Below are 23,503 nucleotides of genomic sequence, written 5' to 3'. Positions count from 1 at the left end.
CCAGAACCCCACCTCGTATCAAAATTCCACGATGAAGAACATCTTAACATACGTGCATATCTCGGCCCGTTCCAATGATCAATGCTGGAGATATCTACGCCGAGAGACTTTTAAACTGAGCCCTTAGACAAACATCACAGCTTCATAATAGGGGAAGAAAAAGAAGCTTAAGTTCCTCCATGAAATGCGTGCACTTTTCAATGCCTATGCTCAAGACCGACGTGATCCAGGTAGCTTGCGATGACTTTTGCAGCTCTATTATATCTAATACGATGCACTTCTAACAGCCAAGCGTTCTTGAACCTCTAGATCCTTTGCTGAATTCATGTTTCTAGGATCTAAACTTATAGGCGTGAATCAGTAGTAAACTAATTCTACCTAGTATAGAATCAGAATATGACCATATATCCACGCCAGGGAATGGTATGAGAACACTACATACTGTGCGTAGTACAAATGGTGCCGTCTATCTCAACATCATGGGCTTATGATGTTAAGCATGAGATTAGAGGCCTGGCTACGCTCATGACCTAGTATCTTGTCATATACGACTGTGTGCGTTCCTCAGACATACTAACATACTTGCCTTTCCCTAGCCTTGCACCACTACCAGCCTCATAGGGTGATGAACAGGTAGAGCCGATTAGACAAAGTCGAATTGATGGAAAGAATCGTCCATCTCACTTTATCGAGCCATCATTATAAATCAAGCATTGAAATGATCTTCACTCTACTCTGAACTAAACCCTCTGTCATGGTGGGATAAGTAGTGTATTACATGGAATATAGCATCGATCTCACTATGTATGTCCCCAAAGTCTGCGGCCAAACTAATACTAGGCATATCTCCTGGAGGCAAATTAAAACCTTGGGTCTAATACTTGTGTTTGAAATCTATGATGTGTGAGCCATTTGCTGAGATCCTGAAATCAGCGGTTATTTTAATAGTTCACTGCGATATGCCTACATGACTTCTTTCGAGAGACCTACGACCACGAGAAGGTAGAATTGATCTCTTCTTTAACGCTAATAGTATGGTATCTGATTTATATTTCGATACCCTGTTCAACGCCGTACCATGCTTCAATATCTACAAGATAGACATTCACAAGACAGACATCTCAACCTCTTGTTCGTCCTTGAGACATGTTCAGAACATATTGAGGTGTTGGGAATTTCGTCGGCTCCTAAAGTAGCTCAAAATCAATTCAGAGCTCCTAGTAAACTATGCGGTAGCTTATCGATTATAACATAGAGGTTGCTAGTCAGTCTTCAAAGGAATGAAGATCTGTATTCGATGAAAGAATCAGCCAGACTTAAAAACCAATACAATTGTCATCGACTAGAGTACGCGGTACGTGAATGACCCCAGTTCTCTGTCCTGGAGCCAGTTCCTACGACTACCACTATGTTTGGCTTCGCACGTTCCTTTTGCAAAATGCAGCGAAGTTACAACGATTTCTGTCTGTCATTCACAGATATGGCAGAATCTTACCACATCCTGGACATTCTGGGGCAGATTCTATGAGTAAATAAGTGATTTATGCGTACCAAACCAATGACTTTCAATCATTCGGTTCGATCGTTACTGGCGGCTTGCGAGTCGTTTGGGATGACCAAGGCTGCATATGGCTACTCTTTCATTGGGAAAGCTCGGCGGTGGCGCCAGTGACATACCAACAATGGTGATGTTCTAGACATATACTGAGAATGTTGACATCTGTATATTTCTGATCTGACCGATGGCCTGGTGCAGGATGGGTACTCTAATTATCGGACTCAGGGTAACTGTCCACGCAATACTGGGAAGATATAAGACAATCTCAAATTAAGCATATAGCCGATAGTTGTACCTTGTAAACTGTCCTCTGTAATCAACATTTCGCCGAGATTATCCCTGTATCTAAGTATAGTGCACGGGATTTTAAGTCGTTCCAACTTGGCCATAGTTGACGCTACAAGGCTAGTCAACTGTAGAGCTAGCTGTAGGAACTAGGAACAACACGAAGCCTACGTATTCGTAGAGAGTGAAACGATACGGGACCCGTGCCATCTAGCCATCCATATGTTTATCTGTCGATAACTTCCTCTCATTGTGTTGTCTCAACATAAATGACGGCCTATAGCCTTTCGACTCCAAGTCCTCGAAAGTAACCAATGGGCGCTCATCAGCTGTAGCCTGATGCTCCTTGTCACCATATATGATGAACAGTACATAGTTATCTGGATCTTTCTCGATGCCGTATTTAGCCAGACATGCGCGGAGTACGGTCTCGTATGAAGCGCTTCGTGGGACGCCAAGATGCTTGCATGAGGCTGGAGGTTCATCGTCTGTTGGATTGGAGGGGAGATCCGAGGAGGTGGTCTGTGATATAGGAGACATTGTCCTGGAAGGCTCTTGCGAGGGATTGCCCGCCGTATTGGGTTTCAAATCAATGTAAGTTGGAAAAACCGATACATTGTCCACTTTTCTGCGATTGCCTCGAAAAACTGACATTGGCGAAGTCACGGGGCGGCACGGGTAGCGTCTCACCACGTTTCAGATTCCATCCTTCTACCCCGCTCACTTGCATGTACACGTCCGAGCTCAATTAAATGAGGCATAGATGATATTACCGATGAAGTTGGTTGTCCTTGATCAGCTTTAGATCTTTCGCTGTATCTTAGACCAATATCGTGCATTGGTCCCTTCTACGGACGGAATCCTTATCATTCCACCAATGCTAGCAACAACCTATCTGTCTTTAGAGGTATGTAGCTCACATGACGGTGATAACTCATACGCATGCAAGATTGTACACATCCACCAGGACAAGTTGTACTTCTAAAAAATCAATGTCTCCGCCCTGGCCAGTATCATACAAGTTATACCTAGAGGTCTACAAAGTCCCGTAACGAGCTTAAAGAACCAAAGCTCAACGTCCGTCGGAGACTGCCAAGACCTTGCAAGCTTAATCTAATCAGCGGGATTACTTCCATGTGTTGGTTGTTGGGCCACTTATACCCACTTTTCGTTAGATGAGCGCCCACTTCTCGCGTTCTAAATTTAGCTTTAAGCTCGCATGCTGGGAACAATATAGCTCTCTAAGTGGGCTATTTTAATCGGGCAATCTCGAAAGCTTTATTCGCTCATGGTGACTGACGAAGCATAGAATCTCAATCTGGGTAAACGAAAAGTACGTATGTTTGGCAAGGTTGCTCGCCCTAATGATGCGCCCAAGCACTCCGCTATTTCATCACGTCAGGGCAGCTCCATTTTGATATATTAAGCTGTAGACCGTCTCTGGTGGACCAGGTGATTGTACAGTAGAAAGACATAGAGATGACTGACCTTGTCTCTCGCAGGGCATGAACGATAGATCTGAACATGAACGCACAGAAGATACCTCTTAGGGCTTGCTGTTGGGTCTGCTTTGGCGACGACGGCAAGGGCGATGGTATTTACGATAGTACGACTTCAGACATGATCATGCAACTCTTGGAGGGCTCTTTTCCTGGCCCTTTTGGACTTGAGTAAGATGTTCAGATCAGTAATGGTCTCAACTTTCGCGAGAAGGTCAACACAGCGATCAGCAGACCTTCAGATACATCGGCACCCTTGATGTCAAAAGAGCCAAGGCTCATGAATTTCTGGCCATGATATATGACTTGATGAGCAAGCAGCCTTCCAAGTGCTAGCCTAACCATGGATCCACAGGCGGCATGAATTTACGCATGTAGCTGCAACGGTATTCCCTTCTTCCAACGATTTTGATGACATCAGACTACTCCTCTGCAGTGTTACGACATTAGTCCACTTTGATGTCAATATAGCATCTCAAACACCCATGTAGCGCCATATAAGGAGTATTTATAGAAATTCCTGGAAGGTTTCTGGAGAACCTCTTCTGTGGACCCATGCTAGAGTCCACGTGGAAGGATAAGGATGATGGATAGAGCAAAAATTGGCGCATGGAGGCTGAAGGTCTACCTCGGATCTCCCTCCACATCCCCTAGAGAATAACTCTTAGGGTACTCGAATCCGCTATATAGTGACTCACCCTTTCATCTCTGACACTGTCCACTTACACATCTCGTCGATAAATCGCATCGACGTCATTGCCAATTTATGATGGCGAAGTCATAGAAGTTCTCAATGGGTATCCCTGTCTACTAACAACAGCTCATACCTCTTGAAAAGACGCTCTTTTAGCCTTCAGTAGTCCTTGAGTCTGAAGATCGTTCAGGCTTTATTTTATGTATTGGGCTGTCGTGGAAGCAGTCAGGAGATAGGATTAAGTTAAGGAGACTGTTACACGAGATGATCAAGTCGTTCTCCTTCTGATGTCGGTCGTGACTTTCGTTGTTCTCGTCCATTCAGCATGATGAATGTCACCACGACTCGGACTGACAGCTTTTCGTCCATAATTATTTGATTTCACAACATTTCACGGCTTTTCATTCGCTACTAATCAGTTCGTTCTCTGGTACTCTAGAGGGTAATATACTCTAAGGCTACAGGGGTATCATTAGTTGTTTCCATTCTATCTATTAGACCACGCTGACATGCTACATTCGGCATAGGATAAATCCCGATACGAAGGTCTCGTATGTATTTCGTGATGTAGACTAGCATTGGCCGAAAAGCCAAGATAGTAGGTTCAAGTTTGGCTCGGTCCCCAAGAACTAGTACTAAGTTTCTAGAAGGGGTGACAACGTCTGTGTTCTCATGTGGGGTGACCTGCTGTTTCTAGAATGTTTCGCATCACGGGTGGCGGGCGGTCACTAAGCGTATCCGATTAGTTCCTCTGGTGTTGGGCTATGAGAACAAGCAACTCAAAGTCAATAGTTCCTATAAAGGTGTAAGCTTAGGCCTTTTAGATCCTTTACCCATTGTGGAAAGGAGTGAGGTGCTCTGTATTAGTCATTGGCAAGACACTTGATCATACCACACTCTAGCATTGATTTAGGTCTAGTCAGTACCAGAGTAGGCAGGACGGTGAGTTGTCATAAGCATCGACTAAAACCAACACTTAGGCAACCTATCGGTTGTGGCGTAATACTCTGGATACCGTCTGCACGGGTAGGCCGTTGTCAGGTGTTTTGGACGCCTTGTTGTCTGTGTCATGCATATGAGATGTGATTGGCACGGAGCATTCGGCGTTATTATGATCCATCTATAAGTACGTAGACCAGGCTCACCTGTCAATTCTTGATTGCAGAGATGCTGACAGGACTATAGACTAGAGATTCAGATTAGAGTAGGTTCTAGGGCGTGGTCTGATCAAACATACTGTCTGACTTTCATCTTGTTCGATCAGATATCGCGACATTGCGTGCGTCACATTGCGACTTTCGTGGCATGTAGCCAGATAAGCCAATAGAAAAGTAAAACTGTCGGGCCGATAGGCATTCACACCGCAAGTTCCAGCAATATGTTACCGATGCGGCATGGCCCGAGAAGTGGCTCCGAGCGTTTGCCCGTCTAAGAGATATGATAATACTGCAATCGCACCGTAGCCTCGCGCTCGATATATACATGAAGATTTCCTTGTTGAGGTAAACCTCACTCCAGCCAGATGGCAGATATTGAGCCGAACTATGGACCACTTGTTGGTATTCTGAGCTGGATGCTTCTTTCTTGGACATTCGTCACTTTAGCGATTCGGATAGTCTCAAGACTCTACAAATTTCGTCATTTCGATACCGATGATTACTTCATTATTATCAGCTCTGTGAGTTCATGACCTGTCAGTGTAAAAGAATCCATCTGACATCAGGAAGGTGTTCGCTATAGCACAAACAGCATTGGTCTTCGAATCGACACACAATGGCTTTGGTCAGCCTCATGCAGCAGTGGACCCTGCAGCCATGTCTACACAGCTTCAGGTATGCGTACATGTCGATGGATAAGACATCGCAAACTGCGTTGCCCATCAGCTAATTTGACCAGACCCAGTATGTAGCAGGCTTGCTGTATATTGTCAGCCTCTGTTTTGCGAAACTATCTATGGCGGCCATGATCTATTCGTTGACCCCCAAGGCCCATGCTCGTCATTATGCTGTTGCCACTGCAGTATTTGTCGCCATATGGGCTCTGACATCAGGGCTGGTTCTTGCATTTGAGTGTGATCCACCTCGAAGTTGGGATTACATTGATGGGAAATGTATCAACAGCGTAGGTCCAAACCTTATAGAAGGCTCTACAGACACTGATATGTAGCCAGTATGCAGCACGAGTCTACATAGAAACAGCTAATATTTTCACGGAAGTAGCATTAATGATCCTCCCATGCCCCATCATAGCTCAACTAAACATGCCTACGAAGAAGCGAATCTCGCTAGCTTCAACCTTCTTCTGCAGAACCAGGTCAGACCTCACAAACGCAAATCGCTCAACGAGCATTCTAACCCTAGGTAGTGTTATAGGATCTCTCATCGCGGAGATAGTCTGCCTTGGACGGGTTGACTATCAAGGTGATCGTCTTTACACCTTCTGGCCAGTGATAGTCTGCCAGCAATTCGCACAATTCACCTGCATCGTCTCGACCTGTGTCGTATATCTACGGCCTTTTGTCACAAGTCTAGAGTCGGGCTTCATACGGGTGGATGATGCGAGGCGGAGAGGCGAGAGTCGACTAAGTAGATCTGCTCCTTCACAAATCAGTAAAAGTTATGGTGTTTGGTCGCAGCAGATTGTAAACAAGCACGCGAATCACTCAAACACGCATGATACAGTGCTTGAAATGGATTATCTCAGCAAAACCTCTATTAGTAGACAGACTAACCACAGCTCCGTCGGGGTAGAAGCTACTCGAGATCGTGTGGAGAGGTCATGCTAGTTATTATAATGAATAATGAATCACGCATTTTCTACTTGATTCTCAGGCTTTGACTGATATTGTTATGTGAGCATTCATTTCATCACAGATTCAATGCGCCCATGAGAACAATTCAATGAGTAGCTTTCGCAGAAAAATGATAAAATTCAAATCCTTCAAAGTATGTTACCTATAAGGCTCACGATACCAGTATACTGATGCCTGATAACCCTGTGGTTTCATGGCAGACGGGACTGTATTCAGCCCCGTGAAGCGATTGTGGCATCACTAACATCCAAGTCAGAATAGGAAGCTGTTGAATATTGCAGAGATGGGCTAAGATATGAAGTGGTCTTCGCCTCCGATCGTGGGTGGCGTGATATTTAATCCCTTGTTCAACTGTGGCACGGACTCACACTCCGCGCACTGTAGTATTCTAGTCGGTTTGACTTGTAAAGGTGGCCCTGCACAAGATCTGTGCGTCATCTCTACCCTCGTCACAAAAAAGGGCCCATCGGGTTCGCCGACCTTTTCCACGACCCTTCGACGCAGTATAATCTGGGTATCCCCGCTTTTGCGGTCCTACCCTGGCATTATTGCTTACATTCCAGGCTACGAGTTCGTTCATTTCTTACGCAAGGCTTTGAGGCTGTCTTCCTTTCTTTCTGGATTTGCACGACCGCAAGGCAAGATGGCGGATGTACCTGGCGGACAGCTGCAGAAAGGTTCCGGTGATGAAAGAGAATATGTACCATTGTCTCTGGATGTTCGGGATAATGCTGCCCTTACTCGCCTGGGAAAAAAGGCTGTGCTGAAGGTTCGAATCACCGGTCACATTGGATAGTAGAGAGGTACTGACACGATCGACAGAGGAAGTTTGGTTTTATGTCTATCTTGGGATTTTCATGCACTATATTGATCACATGGGAGGGCTTTCTAGCGTCAGTCTAGCATTATCACTGAGATTGTGTTTTGAAACTTGAGACTGACTCTTTGTGCAGTCTTTTCAATACAGGATACGCGAAGTGAGTGGCATATGCGAGAACCAGTCATCACCTGCTGAGACGCATACTAGTGGAGGGCCTGCGGGAGTTATATATGGCTACCTTCTTGTGTGGGCTGGGACATTCTCGACCTTCGTTACGCTCTCTGAAATGGCTTCAATGTAAGATTACGACAAGAAATGCTCCTTTCGGAGAACCAATGCTCAACGATATTCAGGGCGCCCACATCTGGTGGACAGTATCACTGGGTCGCAATGCTTGCCCCTGAGAGCTGCCAGCAGTTCTTGAGCTACACCACAGGTACTTGGCCGCAGATGGATATGCCATTTACGATAGCTGCTGATCAAATTCTAGGATGGCTTACCGTGCTAGGATGGCAAACTGTTGTTGCCTCTACAGCCAACCTCGCAGCCACGATGATACAAGGTATCATAATCTTGAGTAGTCCGACCTCCTACGCGCCAAAGACGTGGCATGCTGTATTACTATACTTCGGATGCATACTGTATTCCTTGGTCATCAACACCGCTCCAGCTGGCATTCTACCCAAATTTGAGAGCTCTACATTCATCCTACATAGTGCCGGATTTTTCGCGATTCTAATACCACTGGTAATCATGGGCCCTCACGGATCGGCATCGGATGTCTTCCTGACATTTAAAAATGGGGGTAATTGGCCTACCCAGGGAGTGTCATTTTTTGTTGGTCTTATGGGTAATGTCTTTGCGTTCTTTGGTAAGTCAAGAGTGCATTTCAATGGTTGATAATACTGATAGTGTTTAGGTGCTGACGGAGCCATACACGTAAGTAGTGCCTATATCTTGTGATTATAACTCACATTTGTGCAGATGTGCGAAGAGATTAAGAATGCGCAAATAGTCGTTCCACGTTCGATTTTGACAGCGATAGGGATCAACGGATCTCTAGGATTTGCCATTGCGATTGCGGCACTCTTCTGCATCGGCGAGGTTGAATTGACGAGCCCTACAGGCTATGGATTTATGGAAATCTTCTTACTAGCTGTCAAGTCGAGAGCTGGGGCTGCGGCCATGTCGTCTTTGATTGCGCTCATGATGCTCCATGCTCTGGTGGGAATAATGGCATCTGCGTCGCGTCTACTCTGGTCGTTTTCTCGAGATCGAATGATTCCAGGATGGAGGTACTTAGAGCATGTAAGCAAGACTATGCTTCGGTTCGTCTGAATCAGCCACTGATTAACATCACAGATCAACCCTCGCACCTCTATTCCCCTGCCTGCTGTAGCAACCACTGCCATTCTAGCGTGTCTCCAAGCGCTCATCATCCTCGGATCTACCATCGTATTCACACACATAGTCTCCCTCGCAGTCGCGGCCATATTCGCTTCCTACCTCATAGTCACGGCACTATTTCTCTGGCGCAGACTACGAGGCGACATATATTCGCCCAACAAGCTCACTACGGACCCCGGCCTCATCAACATTCCTGGCTCGAAGCTCACGTGGGGACCATGGCGCTTCAACAACCTTGGTGGCACTTTGAACAATATATTTTGCGTTGCATACATCGGAGTCGTCTTTTTCTTCTCTTTCTGGCCGTCGCAGACCCCCGTGGCGGCCAACACAATGAACTACAGCTGTCTAATGCTGGGCGGAACTATGATCTTCAGCACTGTATATTATGTTGTATACGCCCACAAAGCGTACAGGGGCCCAATAGTGGAGGTTTGATGCCTGTTAGGGGAAGGATGCTTTAGGATATGCGACGGTATGCTGAGAGGCCTGTCAAAGTCGTATGTTGTAGTAGTATGAGCCGTCTATACCGGAGTCGGTAAAGAGTCAGGCTGCCATCATGTGACCCAAGAAGTGTAAATACTGAATTGTAAAGTAGTGTTAGCCTGGTCTTGTAGCAACAAACCCATTGATATCATAACCATCGCATCAAAGAATATCTCGTTGGACTGTTCCAACTTTTTGTATCTTCAAACAACCTCCGTCTCGAATCAAACACGAGATTAGACCACCAGTTGCGAGTGACCATGTGAGTGACCCGCCGGATTCGTATGCTATGATGCATCGGGCCTTTTGCCGGAGGATTCTAGTCTTATACATCAAAGAAATTGGACGGATGTCCCCACGGTCTGAGCTCTAAAGTCTGTTTCCTGATCGGACATAGCGCCCCACGATCTCCACATGAGACCTTTTTTTCTCAACAGTCAAATAGCCTGTGACATGGTTTGATGTCAATAAAAAGAAGTCATCATGAATGTTCCTCGGCAATGAAAGACCACTAGAGCTTTCACAAGGTATGATCGAGTTGTACATCCATCACAATATCATCTGGAAATATGTGTATAGGGGTAGCTCGGAGGAAGATCCGATAGGGACGAATTGAGCCGCGGTCTGTATCAGATAATAATATTGGGTTGATGACGAATCGATACATAGCCAGCCTGCCATGAGGTGAACTGATGCATATGTAAACCATTCAGGATTACATACGGACTTGCGTGTCGCCATTTATAGGTATGTTGTTTTTCAACAGCAGGGTGGAGCCGCAGTTCGTGCCGGCCGCGCGTTTCGGTCCACAGGCGAGCAGCTCTTTATAGTCGCTGCATCCCCACACGCTCCCCTTGTCCCCTCCTCCCTCCGTCCCACACTCACTTTCCACATTGTCAATTTCCATCCCCTACTGCAATCATGCAATGCCGTTTCTGTAATCGCTCATTTAGCAAGGGCGAGCACCTAAGGGCAAGTATCGCGGATTTCCTGAGCCTGGGAACGACCACTGACGAGCTTCGTAGAGACACGAGCGAACCCGTAAGCAAACTCCCCTGATCGTGAAGAAAATTGTCCAATATGGCAGTCTTGATCAAACGTGCAAGATATAAACACATCGGCACTCTAGCTGTGTCCTCACTCGTGAAGACGCTGATCGAAAAAAGAATTCCGAACTAAGTTTGCGTAGACACTGGCTCGAAACCGTTCTCCTGCAAACAATGCAAACGCGCCTTTAATCGACAGGACTCGCTGATGCGACATGAGAAACTGCATTCACGTCCATCAGTCCACGGTTCGCAGCCACTGTCCCCAGTTGATCCAAGAGACAAAGACAAGCCCGCAACACCCGAGAGTATCCAGTCCAGCTCGCGCGAAAGCTACAGCTCGGAAATCCCGAATCCGCCAAATCCGACTCTGCAACACCAGCAGCAGCCGAACTTTGACTCGGAAGTCACACAGCAGTGGCCGGAGCTAGACTTTGAGTTGATCTGGCCAGACGCAGAAGATCTGTTCCAGAGCATCAACTCGCAGCATATCTCGGACTGGCAAATGCCGGGACACTCGCTGCCTTTACCGTTCGACACAAACAGCTATGGCAACTCACATCCAGCTGAAGCGAGTAGCCAACGCTATCATGGATCAGCAGGAGCTCCTGGGCCCACCGGTCCCGTCACCAGCGGAGGCGGAGGCAATCAAGCTGTACAAGGTGTGAGCGACATGATCTCGAATCTGTCGTCGAGTGTCACGATGCAGGCTGGACCTACCTCGATTGATTCGACTTTTCTCGATGAGAGTCTCCACATGTTTTTCGTCAAGTTCGTACCCACATTTCCTGTGTTACACAGAAGCACGTTTGTGTTTAAGGACTGTCTACACCCCTTACTTTTGAACGCCATCGCTATCGGGTCGTTGTACTTGGGGCCTAAGGATTCAATAGCAAAGGGAGAAGCCCTCTGGCGGCTGGCCCACACAGCGATTGCAACATCATGGCAGAGCCTCTTGAAGCATCAAGGGCCGTACGACCCATGCCCAGGCGTTCAGCTACTCATTGGCATGCTCCTGGGTAAGATGTATGGTCTGTTGTCCAAGGTGAGCAAGCATACCCTATCATTGATTTAGTTGCGAACTCCACCACTCTGGTATAAATATCGCGCAGATATGAGGCCTATGGTATGATTCATTACAAGGACAATCGCTAAGATCCCTGCAGAACCGCCAGATCCGGACGACAGCGCAGGCATTCCACTCCCTTGGCTTCTTCTGCGCAAGCCATTCGGGAATGCTAGATTGTAGACCTTACGACATCGCCAACCTCCCGACCGCCGATTCAACAAAGGAAGAGAAGGAGAACCAATTCAAGCTCTGGACAGCTCTGGAGATCCAAAGACGCGCGATTCTGGCTCACTACATACTGGATGGCATCAAGTCACACATGCTGGGCGAGTCGACAGCGGTCCGACACGTCGCAAACCAGCTCCAACTCCCGAACGCAGACCTCCTATTCGAAGCCGGTAGCGCGGACGAATGGCTTGTACGAATGTACTCACAGCAGACCCTCCCACCAACAACCACCTTCTCCTCCATCTACAACCTCCTCTTCGCCCACGACAACACGCGCTACTCCGACCTCAGTTCCACCCTCTCCACCTTCACCCTTCGCGTCCTCCTCGAAGGCCTCCAATCCCTCGCCGCCGAGTCCCCACACGACACATCCCAATCCCCCCTCGGCGTGCCCTCCAAATACGAAATCCGCCGCGCCCTGACCCGGCTCTACGCCAGCATCGCCACAAACTTCCTCGCCGCCCCCGCCGAGAAGATGGAGACGTGTCTACGCTGGCACTCCATCTGCCTCGACCTCATTACCCCTTCGTCCATCCTCTGCCGCTTCGTGTGCGTGCGCCAGAACATCACCCAGCACGTCTGGTCCACGCCCAAGAGCCCGCACCGCGACCTCGACCTGATCGCCTGGGCGCACTCGTCCGATGGCCGCCGCGCCCTGCTGCACGCCGCCGCGATCCAAGATATCGTCGAGCAGCTGCCGCGCGGGCGCGCTCACGCCATTCACATGCCGTCGGCGCTGCTCGCGGCCGCGACGGTGTACTGCGTGTTTGCGATCGCGGGCGTCATCACGGTGCGGCTGCCGTGCGTGACGGACTGGAAGGATGCGCTGGATGAGGTCGACGACGCGGCTGTGCAGCTGGCCGAGCTGTCCGGGACGCCGATTACGTCGGAGACGACGCGGTTTGTGCTCGGGGGCTTGCCGCAGGGGGTTGGGTATGGGGCGGTTGGGGGCATGCGCAATGTGCGGTATGAGCTGAATTCGCTGCAGAAACTGTTCGGCTGCCTGGGGACGCAGTGGGGGATTGCGAAGGATATGGAACAGGTCGTTGGGGACTGGAATGCGATGTGTCACTGATGGGTTGTGCGAGAGCCCTTTTGGGCGATCCATGGCATTTTTGGTATCCTTGTTGTGTCTGGATCATTTGGGGATGCGTATATCGCAGACGCGGCACAGCCTTGTGAATTGCGACACACCGAGAAGAACGCCGACCCGGTGCTCTGGCACCAGAACGCTTGCATCATGGCCAAGGATGCCTATACTGGTCACTGGCCGTCTTATCTCAAACCTTGCAACACACGACAATATACATCTCAGCCAGGTCATGGGAACCTAGCCTAACACAGTCTTCGACGTCACCAACAACATCATTCATATCGTCCAAGCATCAGCTCCAAGAAAGTCGCCGGCCGGTCGAGGCAAAAACTGCCGGGTACCCTTACCTATCTATCTCCTTACCTTCCAGGACCAGTTCTATCGTCTCCATTACCATCACCCACAATCACACCAGACATACACATCACGCAGCTCACAAAAGAACAAACAACCACACAACTTTCACACCAAAAAATAATCTCGCATTACTGCGACATACCATCCTACCCCAACCTATTTTACTCTGTCCTATTCCCCCTACGACATACTCCCCTTCGCCGCAATAACACTCCCCAACATAACCACCGGCTCGACATTACTAAACTTTGGAATATCGCCAAGCACAATCTTTGCTGCCTCACTCTTCAGTGCATCAAGCGCATGCGCATCACTCTCCCAGGTGAGCACGGCGGCGATGGAGAATTTGGGCTCATTGCCGTCTGCGCTGTTGTTTTTGTTAGATACATATTTACCGTTGTATTTGTATATATAACACTTTGTGGAAGGGAAGGGGATGTGTGTATGTGTATGGATGTATATGCTTGTATATAAAAACCAAAACAACATACGTGACATATTTTGTAATCGTCCAGCCCTTCAACCCTTTCGGTCCCCAATGCTCGTCGACAAGTGGCATGTGCGTCTTGAGGTAGTACTCGAGATCGAAGGTGCTGGCGTCAGTGTTGGGGTACAGCACCGTTGCTTGGCTGGTGTTTGGGGAGGTAGTGCTGGCCATGGCTCTTGTGTCGTGGTGTGATGAGCTGTGCTGTGGTGTGTTGTGCTCGTCTTCGTCTTTCGTCTCGTGGTGTTTGTGCCTCTATGTTTCGCGAGTGTCTGAGTTTATGTGTAGTGTAGGGGTTGTGGACATGGGGGCTGGTTGGGGGATCTTTATGTTTTTGATGACCTCCGGAGAGGGGAGGAGAGGGGACCTCGGACGACTGGTTGGGACTGCGGGGTCTGTTTGCGCTGAGCGGTCGATCAACTGCCCCGCATGAATGGATTGATAGAGCTGTCCGGTTGGTGTGATATAGTGTGTTGATTATGTGGGGTACATGGATAGATATGGATTAGGTCGCTGCGTCGTGCGTCAGGGGCAGGAGTCCGGGTCCGGGTGTTGACAGGGGACGTGCTTCATGCTTCATTGCAAGGGTGAGATATCAGGAGACTGTTAATCGAGAGGATTGCGACGTTGGTCGTGATGATGTGGCTAGTCGGGACGCATTCAGCAATGAGTGCAGAACAGCTGCGAAGCAGGATGCGAAAGGGAGCGAAATAGGATATCTATGTCGATCACTTCTCTTTGTCAGATGTAGCATACAACTCAACACCATCCTCATGCCCTCACTATCGTCTATATTATCTATTGATGTCCAATCGGCTTCGATTTTGGCTGCCACGCAATCTGAGCAGACGCAGCGACCAACATTGGCGACACGCCCGTCTCAGTCGGATCGTCCGAGATAAAGCTCATTGGGAAACCAAGATCAAACGGCTTCACCTTTTCAATCTCCTCGATCTGCGCGTCACTCAGATGCAAGCTCAGCGCCTTGATATTATCATCCAGATGCTCCGTCTTGCGCCCGCCCACCAGTGGGAATACACCGCGCGTCTTCTGCATTGTGTACGCAAGCGCAACGGCCGAGAGACTGGCACCAAGCTCATTTCCAATCTTCTCTAGAGTGGCTGACGCCTTGGCTTCTTCCTCTGTTTGCTCGCCGCCGACAAAGCTGCGGATCTTTGAGCCGGACTTTTCGAGCTCCTCCATCTGCTTTGACGACTTGAAGCGGCCGCCTCCGATAACGTCCCAAGGGCACAGCGCCATGCCATAGTGACGCGCCATGGGAATAATATCGCGCTCGAAATCTCGTGCTAGGATATTCCATCGTCCTTGGTAAACGGAGAAGGGCGTCTTTGCATTTGCTTTCGCATACTCGTTGCACGCGCTGACGACCCATGCAGGTGTGTCGGAGATACCAAGATATAGCACTTTACCTTGCTCTACGAGCATGTGTAACGAGTCCATGATCTCGGGGATTGATGTGGTCCAGTCCCACCAATGTAGGTAGAGGAGGTCGATGTAGTCCGTCTTCAACTTCTTGAGTGACTCGCGGACGGACAAGTGCAGTGACTTTCTGTGGTTGCCCGAGTAGTTTGCACTGTTACCTTTGCCGATCTTGTAGCCTCGAAAGTCGGTGGTGTACTTCGTGGCAATGAACATTTGATCGCGAATCTCTCGTTCGGCCATCCAGTCGCCAATCCATTCTTCAGACTCCTCGTCTTGGTAGTTGTTGGCTGAGCAGATGTTAGCTTCGTGACGATTGCCGCAGAGAGCCCTACTTACCCGTGTCAATGAAGTTACCTCCTTTGGCGACATAGTGGTCGAAAAGTTTGTAGGAAGCTTCTTTGCTCATGCTTTAAAAACGTCAGCTATAGCCTTCCAAGTCGTTACGAATACTTACCTTCCCATCTGCTTTTCCCATGCCTTACCGATGGACATGGCTCCAATGGCGAGGGGAGACACCCGCACGCCGGCGGTGGAGGAGAGGATGCGGTAGCGACCAAGCTCCGACGGAGGCTCTGGTGCAGGCTGGAACGTGTGAGACATGATGATATGCCGATGATATTTCTTGGAGGCCTGAGGTGGCTTGTTGATATCTGGTTGGGGATGAACGATCCGGCAGGGCAGATGTCGGGCTCTATATATGCCCACATCATCTGATGCATTACTCGGATATGTGACGTTACAGCAACGTCAGCAGGGATTGTACATGGGACTGCTAATTCTTGCCAAGTTGCCGTTGCTGTTTAGAATTGAGCACCCTGTGAAAGGCATGGCCACTGTGATGCTGGCTCCGAAATAGGTGCTTAACCCCGGCGTAGTTAACGGAGATAATAGATCAAACACTTCATTCACACGCAACCCTATTGAGAAGAGGGAGCAGTTTTCCGAGCTGTACGGTCTGTCTGTGATGTCACACGAGTGGGGAAATGCAGCGCCACTGTCCAGTGTTTGGTATCCGACCATCATAGTGGGGCCTGAAGATTGCGGCACAAACACAGAATTCCAATTGCTTGTGAAATGGTTCTTGTGACAGAAGATCAGTGTATGTCGCACTTCATATGGCCCAGCATATTGTGCGACTACGTCGTTGTTGAACCACTCGCCGACTGCTGCGCAATCTGCATCTTTACCATCGTCTCCAAATTGTCCATCTGCGGCGCCTCAATCTTATTGTTATCCCTCTCCTCATACAACGTACCTCCTTCAGTCCAAATCCGTCGCAGCGTATACACCGTCGCTTTCGGATCGCCATCTGCCCACGCCTTCTCCTCAGTCGCCTTCAGCTTCTCCAGCGGAATGAGGCTCGAGTTCCAATTTGCGCCTGTCTGAGTCACGTACTCATTCAGTATTTCAGCCGGACTGGTTGTGAATGAATTGACCTTCAAGGCCCGGTTCTTACTCTCCTCGGGATGCTTGAGCGCCGCAACGAGCAGTTTTCCGACATCCGCCATCGTCGTAAGACTAATTCGCCCTTGGCCGTCGCCTAGCAAAGTGGCTTCTTTTGCTACGACATCAAAGTCGCCGGCATCTTTGGGTCCCCGACCAATGTAGAAGTCTGCATAAGGCCCGGTGACAAGGTAGGTGTATTCCAGCCTCTTGACGTTGTCCTTGATGTATTTGCGCACTTTCAATTTGAGCTGGTGCGGTTTTTCCGTGTTCGAGTGCGGGAAGTACTCGATGTCGGTACCGTATTCGGATGGGAAGAAGCGGTTTATGCTGCTCGACTGTTCAGCGAGGCGGATGAGGTTGATTTGGGAATCGATCACGTTCCGGCCGACGGCTGAGACGACTGTGTCGAAGCCTGTGGTCGAACGTCAGAGGACCATATCCGTATTTTGTGATATACTAACCTTTGTATGCATCGAGAATATCGTCATCTTTCGTGATGTCGCCAGTTATGAGTTCAAGACCTCGTGCCTTCCATGGTTCAAGCAGGTCGGACTTGTCTTTCACTGTTCTTTCTGAGGTAAAGAGCGCGACGCGACCAAAGTCTTTCTTGGAGTCAAGAATTGCGCCAGTGATAGGTTTTCCAATGGCTCCAGTGCCGCCGATAATGAGGATGTTTGTGGTTGTTGCTGCGGGCATCGTGAATGTTGAACTGAGTGACTGCTGAGGGGACCTGAGGCTCGGAATTCAGCCGCTTCAAGGGATGCCTGACCCCGCCAAGTGGGGGCGGTGGCAGCCTGAGCTAGTTTGTCAGGCACCCTCGTGTCCCCAGCCCATATCTGGTCTGGTACACAACACACTCACACAACATCGTCTCTTGAGTCACACCACTGCATATCATCCCGTTATGATCAGGCACAATAGCATCACAAGAAAGGTCTCACGTATCCATCACTGTCACAGCGTCTACCTACAACTTCGGCGTCGCATCAAATGTGAACAGATTGACCCCCTCTGTCTCCTTGTCTGGAAACACCCGACCGGTCCTCCCAATAGGCTCAACTCTATCGCTTGCCAACTGGCGTAGGGTATGCTCATCAGCATGATTCGCAATAAATCGATGTCCGGTATCAAGAACTCGTCCTACCACGAAGCCGTTTCCAGGCGTACCATCCCGGTTGTATTCGACGGTGTATGTCTGCTCTTTCATTAGCATAACCACGCATATGCATTGAAGAAGACCTACCTCGACTACTGCTGCGCCATCAGCTGCTTCGTCGACTTCCGGTGAAGGCACGTCGATGTGTGCTGATAAGGGTGCCTTTGACGGATATGCCGCCCCGTCTACTCGTGGGGTGGACGAGAGGCATACGACATGCTGATATGACAGGACACCACCGTTCGCCAGTATCAGACCGGTCGTCCCTTTTTTCGCTCTCAATTGCCGCACCATTTCGGAGATTGCGTGCATGGAGTAATTGTTGCCTGCGCCTCCAAATGATGTCAATCCACCAAGAAGCGTGATTGGCTTCGGTGGGTTTACTTTCGGTAGGCCAAGATGCTCACACGCCAGCTTCGGCACGATTGGGAAGCATGAGTAGAAATCGTACAGGTCAATGTCGTCTTTCGTCAGCCCAGAGACCTCTAGCGCAGTCGTGAGGGATCTAGATATCGCTGGACTGGAGAAAAAGTTCGGACGATCCCAAAACTCATCGGCGTCAGCAGTGCCAGCTCCACCAAGTGGATATATCCATTTCTCCTCAGGTACGCCGACAGATTTGGCGAACTCAGTAGTAGTAAGGATTACTGCCGCAGAAAGATTGACTGTGTTGAATGCATTCATCAGCATCGGATCTGCTAGCTCGTTAGCCGCCGCATGGATTGGGAATGCAGTCACAAACATGGAGCGCAGATCATTCTGTTCTTCCTTGAAGGAGTCCCAATGAACTCTGCAGTCTTTGCTGGCTTGCCATAGTTCCAGGAGTAAGGTTGCTGTTCTGCGACTTTGGCGAAATCGGCATACAGTTGTGCTGACTCGGTGGTATTATCTTGCAGGGACTGTTTGCGGATCGCTCGAAAGCCATTCTCATACAAAGGATAGATGTGAATAGGATTCCCGATGCCATGCCTGGCACCTAAGTCTGCCGAACGTCAGTGTGTCTCTTCCACAGCATCGTGGATGACAAGCCGTACGTTTTCCAAGGTCGCGATTCGTGGGTGAAAACACTGACTCTACATTTTGTGCCGGCTTGCTCCATCCAGGTGGGGGCATCTTCTTCGCTGCCGCGAACGCACTCACTATCGAATCAGCAGCTCTCTCATGCCAAATCCATTGGTATACGTACGAGAAGCCAGAGCCTCCGCACCCGTAATGACAGCAACCTTGCTCCTGCCACCTGCGACTTTCCGCGCAGCTTCATCCAACAGCTTTCCTGGTTCATTTCCGCCATGATTGCTCATTGATCCATTTCCTCTGGTGACGTTGAGCTTCTCGTACAGCGTGCCCACGATGTCTGGATATGGCCACGTCCATGATTGTACGACATCGATGGAGTCAACCGCATCTCGGAGCGCTTGAAGACTCGGTTGATCTATACCCGTATCTGAGAGTGCGGTCTCAATGGCCTTGACCATCAAGTCTGCTGGCTCGAGCGCATCCTCGAGTTTAGGTGATTGGTTCTTGATATCTCCGACACCTATTATGATTGGCTGCAGCGAGGAGACCATTATTCTAGTCCGGAACTGCATTCAAATTCGAGTTCTCGATATATGTGTACAATGAAAAGATGAATTATCAAGTCGACCTCCAACTACATCACCGTTTATGGTTCTCTCATTAGCAAGATCCATCCAGACTAATCGTACGCCATCTCCACAATTGTCCCTGCTCGAAATCTTGACCTCGGTCTTGGCACATGTCTCCGCATATTCGAGGGCTCCAAGCCGAGTTTAATGCATATATTACAAGTGCTAATACAATAACAATTTTGAAAGGGTCCCTTCGATCTAATCCATGATAAGAGCTTCACAGGATAACCCAGACATTCTTATGGTACTAGGACTGTCATATGAGATACTCATCCTCGGTTCATGGATAAGAAAGAAACCTGCATATATGGAACTGATACACGTCTTCGGCCACACCACTCAACTCTAGCACTGTCGTTCTACCAAATTGACAAGCCTTTATATTCATATTTGAGAGCTTGAGAGTCCACATGCTCTATTGGAATCAATGTTGATTATACGCTGATAGGCGCAAATCCTTGCCCAGACGGCAGTGAGCGATGCGATTCTCTTGCCAGTCGCAGTAACAACTTCAGGAAGTGCTGCAATGTCCAAATATACAGTCAAACTAGAACCAAGACATCGTTAGACGTCGTATCCTCGTAGAACGCGACGTCATGAACCCAACCTGTAAATAAGCCCGAAATAAAGCGCACTCCCTAACACCCCCGCTCCGTACAACTCAGCGCGAAATTCCCCTCCAAGCGCGCGCTAAAATCTCTCATGGATTCACCAAAACCCTCATCACACCATGTAACAACACCTTCGGCTCCGCTCCCCTTCTCAACTGCCCTATAACCTCCCCATCCCATCCAATGCACCCATCCATCTTCTCAAAGCCACCCGACCATGAACGGCCGCACCCTCACACACTCCCGCTGGGCAACCAGCAACAACACCCACCGCATCCGCATCACCGACACCGAAACCCACCTCATCGCCAACACCGAAAAACTCTCCCGCCTCCTCACCCGCCTCCGCTGGAAAGCAGAGAGCCTCCTCACATCCCATACACGCGCCACAAGCACATCCAGCACCCACACACACAACCCCAGCGACTCAGCACTCACAATTATCCGCGGCCCGTCCCCACCGTCGCAGAAAGAAGCACTGACAATGTTCAAGCTCGACTTCTTCGAATTCTACGTCCTGCTCGAGCGCTACATCGTGCTCTGTCTGGGGCTATGTGACGTTAAAGTGCCGCGCGGCGAGCCTGCTACTGCGCTCGGTAGTGCTGTGGGTTTGGGAGTTGGGACGCATCGGTTCCACGCAAACCTGCTAGATGCACTCGATCAAGAGACTTGCGTGCTTCATGCCGCGCTCGGTACTGGGGATACAAGGCGGTGTCTTGGGCTCGCGAAGGAGTATCGTAATAAATGGAAAGATGCGGATGCTGATGCGGATGGACTTGGGAGTGGGATTCCACACTCGCGTGCGAGGGTTGAGGACTTAGATTTGCCGCATATGTTGAAGAGTTTGATTGTCGGGCTTGAGGGCGCGAAAAAGGTTGTTGAGGAGAGGGCTGTGAGGAGGGTTGTGAATGGGGTTGTGGTACGCGAAGAGGGGGAGAAAGTTGGTGTGGGATGGGCGAGTGGGTGGGATGCGATGGACGTTGATGATACCCCGTATGAAGCTGTGGAGGATGGGATGGAGATGGAGTGGGAGCTCTGAGGGAGGTATAAGAGGTCATGGATTGACATGAGGTTATGACGGATATCCTCCGTTGTGTGTACACGTTTATAGAAGATCATGCATCTCCCTCTAAGAACGCAGCAAAACTTTCTTGGTGATCTAACACTAGTGCCTCGCCGAATTGACCAGCATTAATGACGCAGTCAAAGCTCTATTTTGGTGGATTCTCACAAAGTTAATCTATTCAAAACAATATCACGAACATCTGGACGTGATAAGCAGAATGTTTGTGTATCCAGGCTTTGTTGTTCATGATATCGGAAGCGAGGTAGTGTTGGAAGGCATTTGCGTGAGATACATTGATGTTAGATAGGCGATTATCGAAGGAGGCGTATTCACATCGTGGGGTGGGTCAAGATGCGTAATGATTCATTTCTTCTGAACAGTTATTCGAGCTAGCGGTCTGCTATGTATGATGTAGTGTTGACAAATTGCGTTGTGGTTCATGTGAGGAGCACGGAATGCACACTGTGAAACATATGCTACTATCACAATTTTTCCTCAACAGTCGCGTAGATACCTCGATTATCTAGGAGTAGCATCATACACCAGCCAAATATTCATAGCACCAACACCATAGCCCCATCATAGACGTGAAAAATTACCGCCGCAGCAATCCCATGTGCGCATCCCGCGAAAACAATCTCCCATACTATCACGTCACACGGCTACCCAAGCATCTCTGTCATAACAACCCTTCTAAGCCTCAACCCGCGACAATACCCCATATATTAGCTCTCCAGTACCAAGCACAAAATAGCAAAGCAGCCACCACGCAGAACCCGACGCCGGGTCCACATTCCGCCGAATCCCTCTCCTCCATTCGCGATCGATGGCTTGGTAACTCATGATGGCCATAGACCTGTACGCTCTGCGGCGCACTCTGAGGAATAGGTGCTGACGCATAAGGGTTGCTACTCGCGATTGCAAGCGACGCGCTGACAGTCCCGTAATTGTACAGGGGTTCCACATTCCAGAATCTCACTGGAGGCACGACCACGGGCGGAGACTGCACCCTTACTGGGGACTGAGGCAGCATATTGTGTGGTGTTGGACGCACCGGGTACGCGGGAGGAGGAAATAGCGGTGTTGGGGGGTTGAAGAGGAGAGTCTGTGGCAGATCCAATTTCTCCAGCAGGAGCTTCCAGGACTGTGGGGTCAATCTGTATTTCGCTTTTGTCTTGCGGTCATAGTGGACGAGGGCACTGGTGGGAACCTGGTGTCTTTTTGAAAGGCCGATGTAGCTCGCTTTGCGAAGTGGTGGACCTGGTGAGAGGTAGAGGAGCTCTTTGGTGTCTGGATGTGGAGGAGATGGATGGATAGGGAGGTATTGCGCGCGATTGTTGATGCGGGTTGGGTGACGGACTGAGAGACTCTGGCCGTTGAAAGATGTGAGCTGGGACTTGGATTAGCAGGTGAGAGTATTGATATGAGCAAGTCTAGTGTGAGTCGAGCGACTGACGAGCAGAATGGTATCCAATCCGCCGCTGCTTTCCAGCACTATGACTGGGTGATTGTGTCCGGCTTCAGGAACAGAACTGTTGGCATGGGCTGATGAGATCGTGGGGGCTGGTAGCCAGTATATGCAACCAGCTCGCTCCATGGTGATGTTGTTGTCGAGGTGAAGTCTCGAGATGAATGTCAGCAGCGAAGAGATTGACTCCAATCATCTGTACTGAGATGTACCTAGCTTGATCGTCGAAACGATGCTTTGAACCCCAGGCAGGGAAGCAAGGCTCATTTACTTGTCAATTCAAGAGTACGTTGTGATGTTCGCTCAGGTGAACAGCCTTTCGAGCCACTGGGAGCCTAAGCCTGTACGAGACATGCAGCTGCTTTCAACTCCATCTGTGCATTGCGTCAACTACGTGTCAGGGTAGTTCTGGATATCCAAAACGCCCATGTAACACGAGACATAAGACTTGGTCCGCAAGTGCACAATACCATGATTCGACTTGTCGCTCTCCTCGAGCAGCAGCCTCATCCATCCCCCGACATGCATCTCGAAACAACTTCCACAAGGATATTTCTCCGTTACCTACTCTCAGGCCGAACGCAATCATGCCCAGAACGAGTTTTCGCTGCGTATTTGCGATGCTGTGCAACCACTGTGGCGGGGTAGACTTCTGCATGTTTGTCTCAGCCTTGCAGGCGCTTACAACTTGAGGGCTTGGATATTGCTTACCACTCATTGAAGCCACTGCTTCTTGAATAGTTGAATAAGAAGTTAGTCTCCATGCTTCTGTTTTCGATCCATGAACCCAAAGTGTAACCCGTTCCTTCGATTCTCAGGCCAGGCC

General features: G+C 49.3%; 9 protein-coding genes across 9 annotated transcripts; 4 read left to right on the top strand and 5 right to left on the bottom strand.

Annotated features, from left to right (window-relative positions):
- Positions 1–1,720: 1,720 nt before the first annotated feature.
- Positions 1,721–2,470, bottom strand: EJ05DRAFT_474901 (uncharacterized protein). The gene has a single exon (XM_033743694.1). The coding sequence runs from the start codon at positions 2,381–2,383 to the stop codon at positions 2,054–2,056; it is 330 nt and encodes a 109-aa protein (XP_033602297.1). The 5' UTR covers positions 2,384–2,470; the 3' UTR covers positions 1,721–2,053.
- A 3,339-nt stretch (positions 2,471–5,809) lies between these two features.
- EJ05DRAFT_526531 (uncharacterized protein) lies at positions 5,810–6,821 on the top strand (the record flags this gene model as incomplete). Its single annotated transcript, XM_033748873.1, has 3 exons — positions 5,810–5,868; positions 5,968–6,157; positions 6,207–6,821. The coding sequence occupies 3 exons, from the start codon at positions 5,810–5,812 to the stop codon at positions 6,819–6,821; spliced, it is 864 nt and encodes a 287-aa protein (XP_033602296.1).
- Positions 6,822–7,281: 460 nt separating this feature from the next.
- EJ05DRAFT_531265 (amino acid transporter-like protein) lies at positions 7,282–9,671 on the top strand. The gene is made up of 8 exons (XM_033749016.1): positions 7,282–7,617; positions 7,671–7,741; positions 7,802–7,825; positions 7,876–7,965; positions 8,022–8,539; positions 8,588–8,607; positions 8,653–8,976; positions 9,031–9,671. Exons 1-8 carry the CDS (start codon positions 7,492–7,494, stop codon positions 9,511–9,513), a joined length of 1,656 nt encoding a protein of 551 aa, XP_033602295.1. The 5' UTR covers positions 7,282–7,491; the 3' UTR covers positions 9,514–9,671.
- Positions 9,672–10,668: 997 nt separating this feature from the next.
- Positions 10,669–13,011, top strand: EJ05DRAFT_311899 (uncharacterized protein). The gene is made up of 2 exons (XM_033740694.1): positions 10,669–11,652; positions 11,774–13,011. The coding sequence occupies exons 1-2, from the start codon at positions 10,816–10,818 to the stop codon at positions 12,977–12,979; spliced, it is 2,043 nt and encodes a 680-aa protein (XP_033602294.1). The 5' UTR covers positions 10,669–10,815; the 3' UTR covers positions 12,980–13,011.
- A 523-nt stretch (positions 13,012–13,534) lies between these two features.
- Positions 13,535–14,012, bottom strand: EJ05DRAFT_484742 (uncharacterized protein; the record flags this gene model as incomplete). The annotated part of the gene is made up of 2 exons (XM_033745375.1): positions 13,535–13,721; positions 13,846–14,012. The coding sequence occupies 2 exons, from the start codon at positions 14,010–14,012 to the stop codon at positions 13,535–13,537; spliced, it is 354 nt and encodes a 117-aa protein (XP_033602293.1).
- A 504-nt stretch (positions 14,013–14,516) lies between these two features.
- EJ05DRAFT_311803 (aryl-alcohol dehydrogenase AAD14) lies at positions 14,517–16,149 on the bottom strand. Its single transcript, XM_033740693.1, has 3 exons — positions 15,736–16,149; positions 15,618–15,688; positions 14,517–15,568 (listed from the first exon to the last, which is right to left on the bottom strand). The coding sequence occupies exons 1-3, from the start codon at positions 15,879–15,881 to the stop codon at positions 14,637–14,639; spliced, it is 1,149 nt and encodes a 382-aa protein (XP_033602292.1). The 5' UTR covers positions 15,882–16,149; the 3' UTR covers positions 14,517–14,636.
- A 268-nt stretch (positions 16,150–16,417) lies between these two features.
- EJ05DRAFT_484740 (NAD(P)-binding protein) lies at positions 16,418–19,451 on the bottom strand (the record flags this gene model as incomplete). Its single annotated transcript, XM_033745374.1, has 7 exons — positions 16,418–17,139; positions 17,189–17,457; positions 17,699–17,922; positions 17,971–18,578; positions 18,626–18,865; positions 18,918–19,022; positions 19,070–19,451. 7 exons carry the CDS (start codon positions 19,449–19,451, stop codon positions 16,418–16,420), a joined length of 2,550 nt encoding a protein of 849 aa, XP_033602291.1.
- An 807-nt stretch (positions 19,452–20,258) lies between these two features.
- Positions 20,259–21,182, top strand: EJ05DRAFT_509532 (uncharacterized protein; the record flags this gene model as incomplete). Its single annotated transcript, XM_033748102.1, has 1 exon — positions 20,259–21,182. The coding sequence occupies exon 1, from the start codon at positions 20,361–20,363 to the stop codon at positions 21,180–21,182; it is 822 nt and encodes a 273-aa protein (XP_033602290.1). The 5' UTR covers positions 20,259–20,360.
- Positions 21,183–21,909: 727 nt separating this feature from the next.
- EJ05DRAFT_499029 (uncharacterized protein) lies at positions 21,910–22,806 on the bottom strand (the record flags this gene model as incomplete). The annotated part of the gene is made up of 2 exons (XM_033746767.1): positions 21,910–22,599; positions 22,666–22,806. The coding sequence occupies 2 exons, from the start codon at positions 22,804–22,806 to the stop codon at positions 21,910–21,912; spliced, it is 831 nt and encodes a 276-aa protein (XP_033602289.1).
- Between the last annotated feature and the right edge of the window lie 697 nt (positions 22,807–23,503).

This window comes from Pseudovirgaria hyperparasitica, assembly GCF_010093815.1.
Source record: "Pseudovirgaria hyperparasitica strain CBS 121739 unplaced genomic scaffold EJ05scaffold_5, whole genome shotgun sequence".
NCBI lineage: Eukaryota > Fungi > Ascomycota > Dothideomycetes > Acrospermales > Acrospermaceae > Pseudovirgaria > Pseudovirgaria hyperparasitica.
This window is presented reverse-complemented; position numbering and strand designations above follow the sequence as displayed.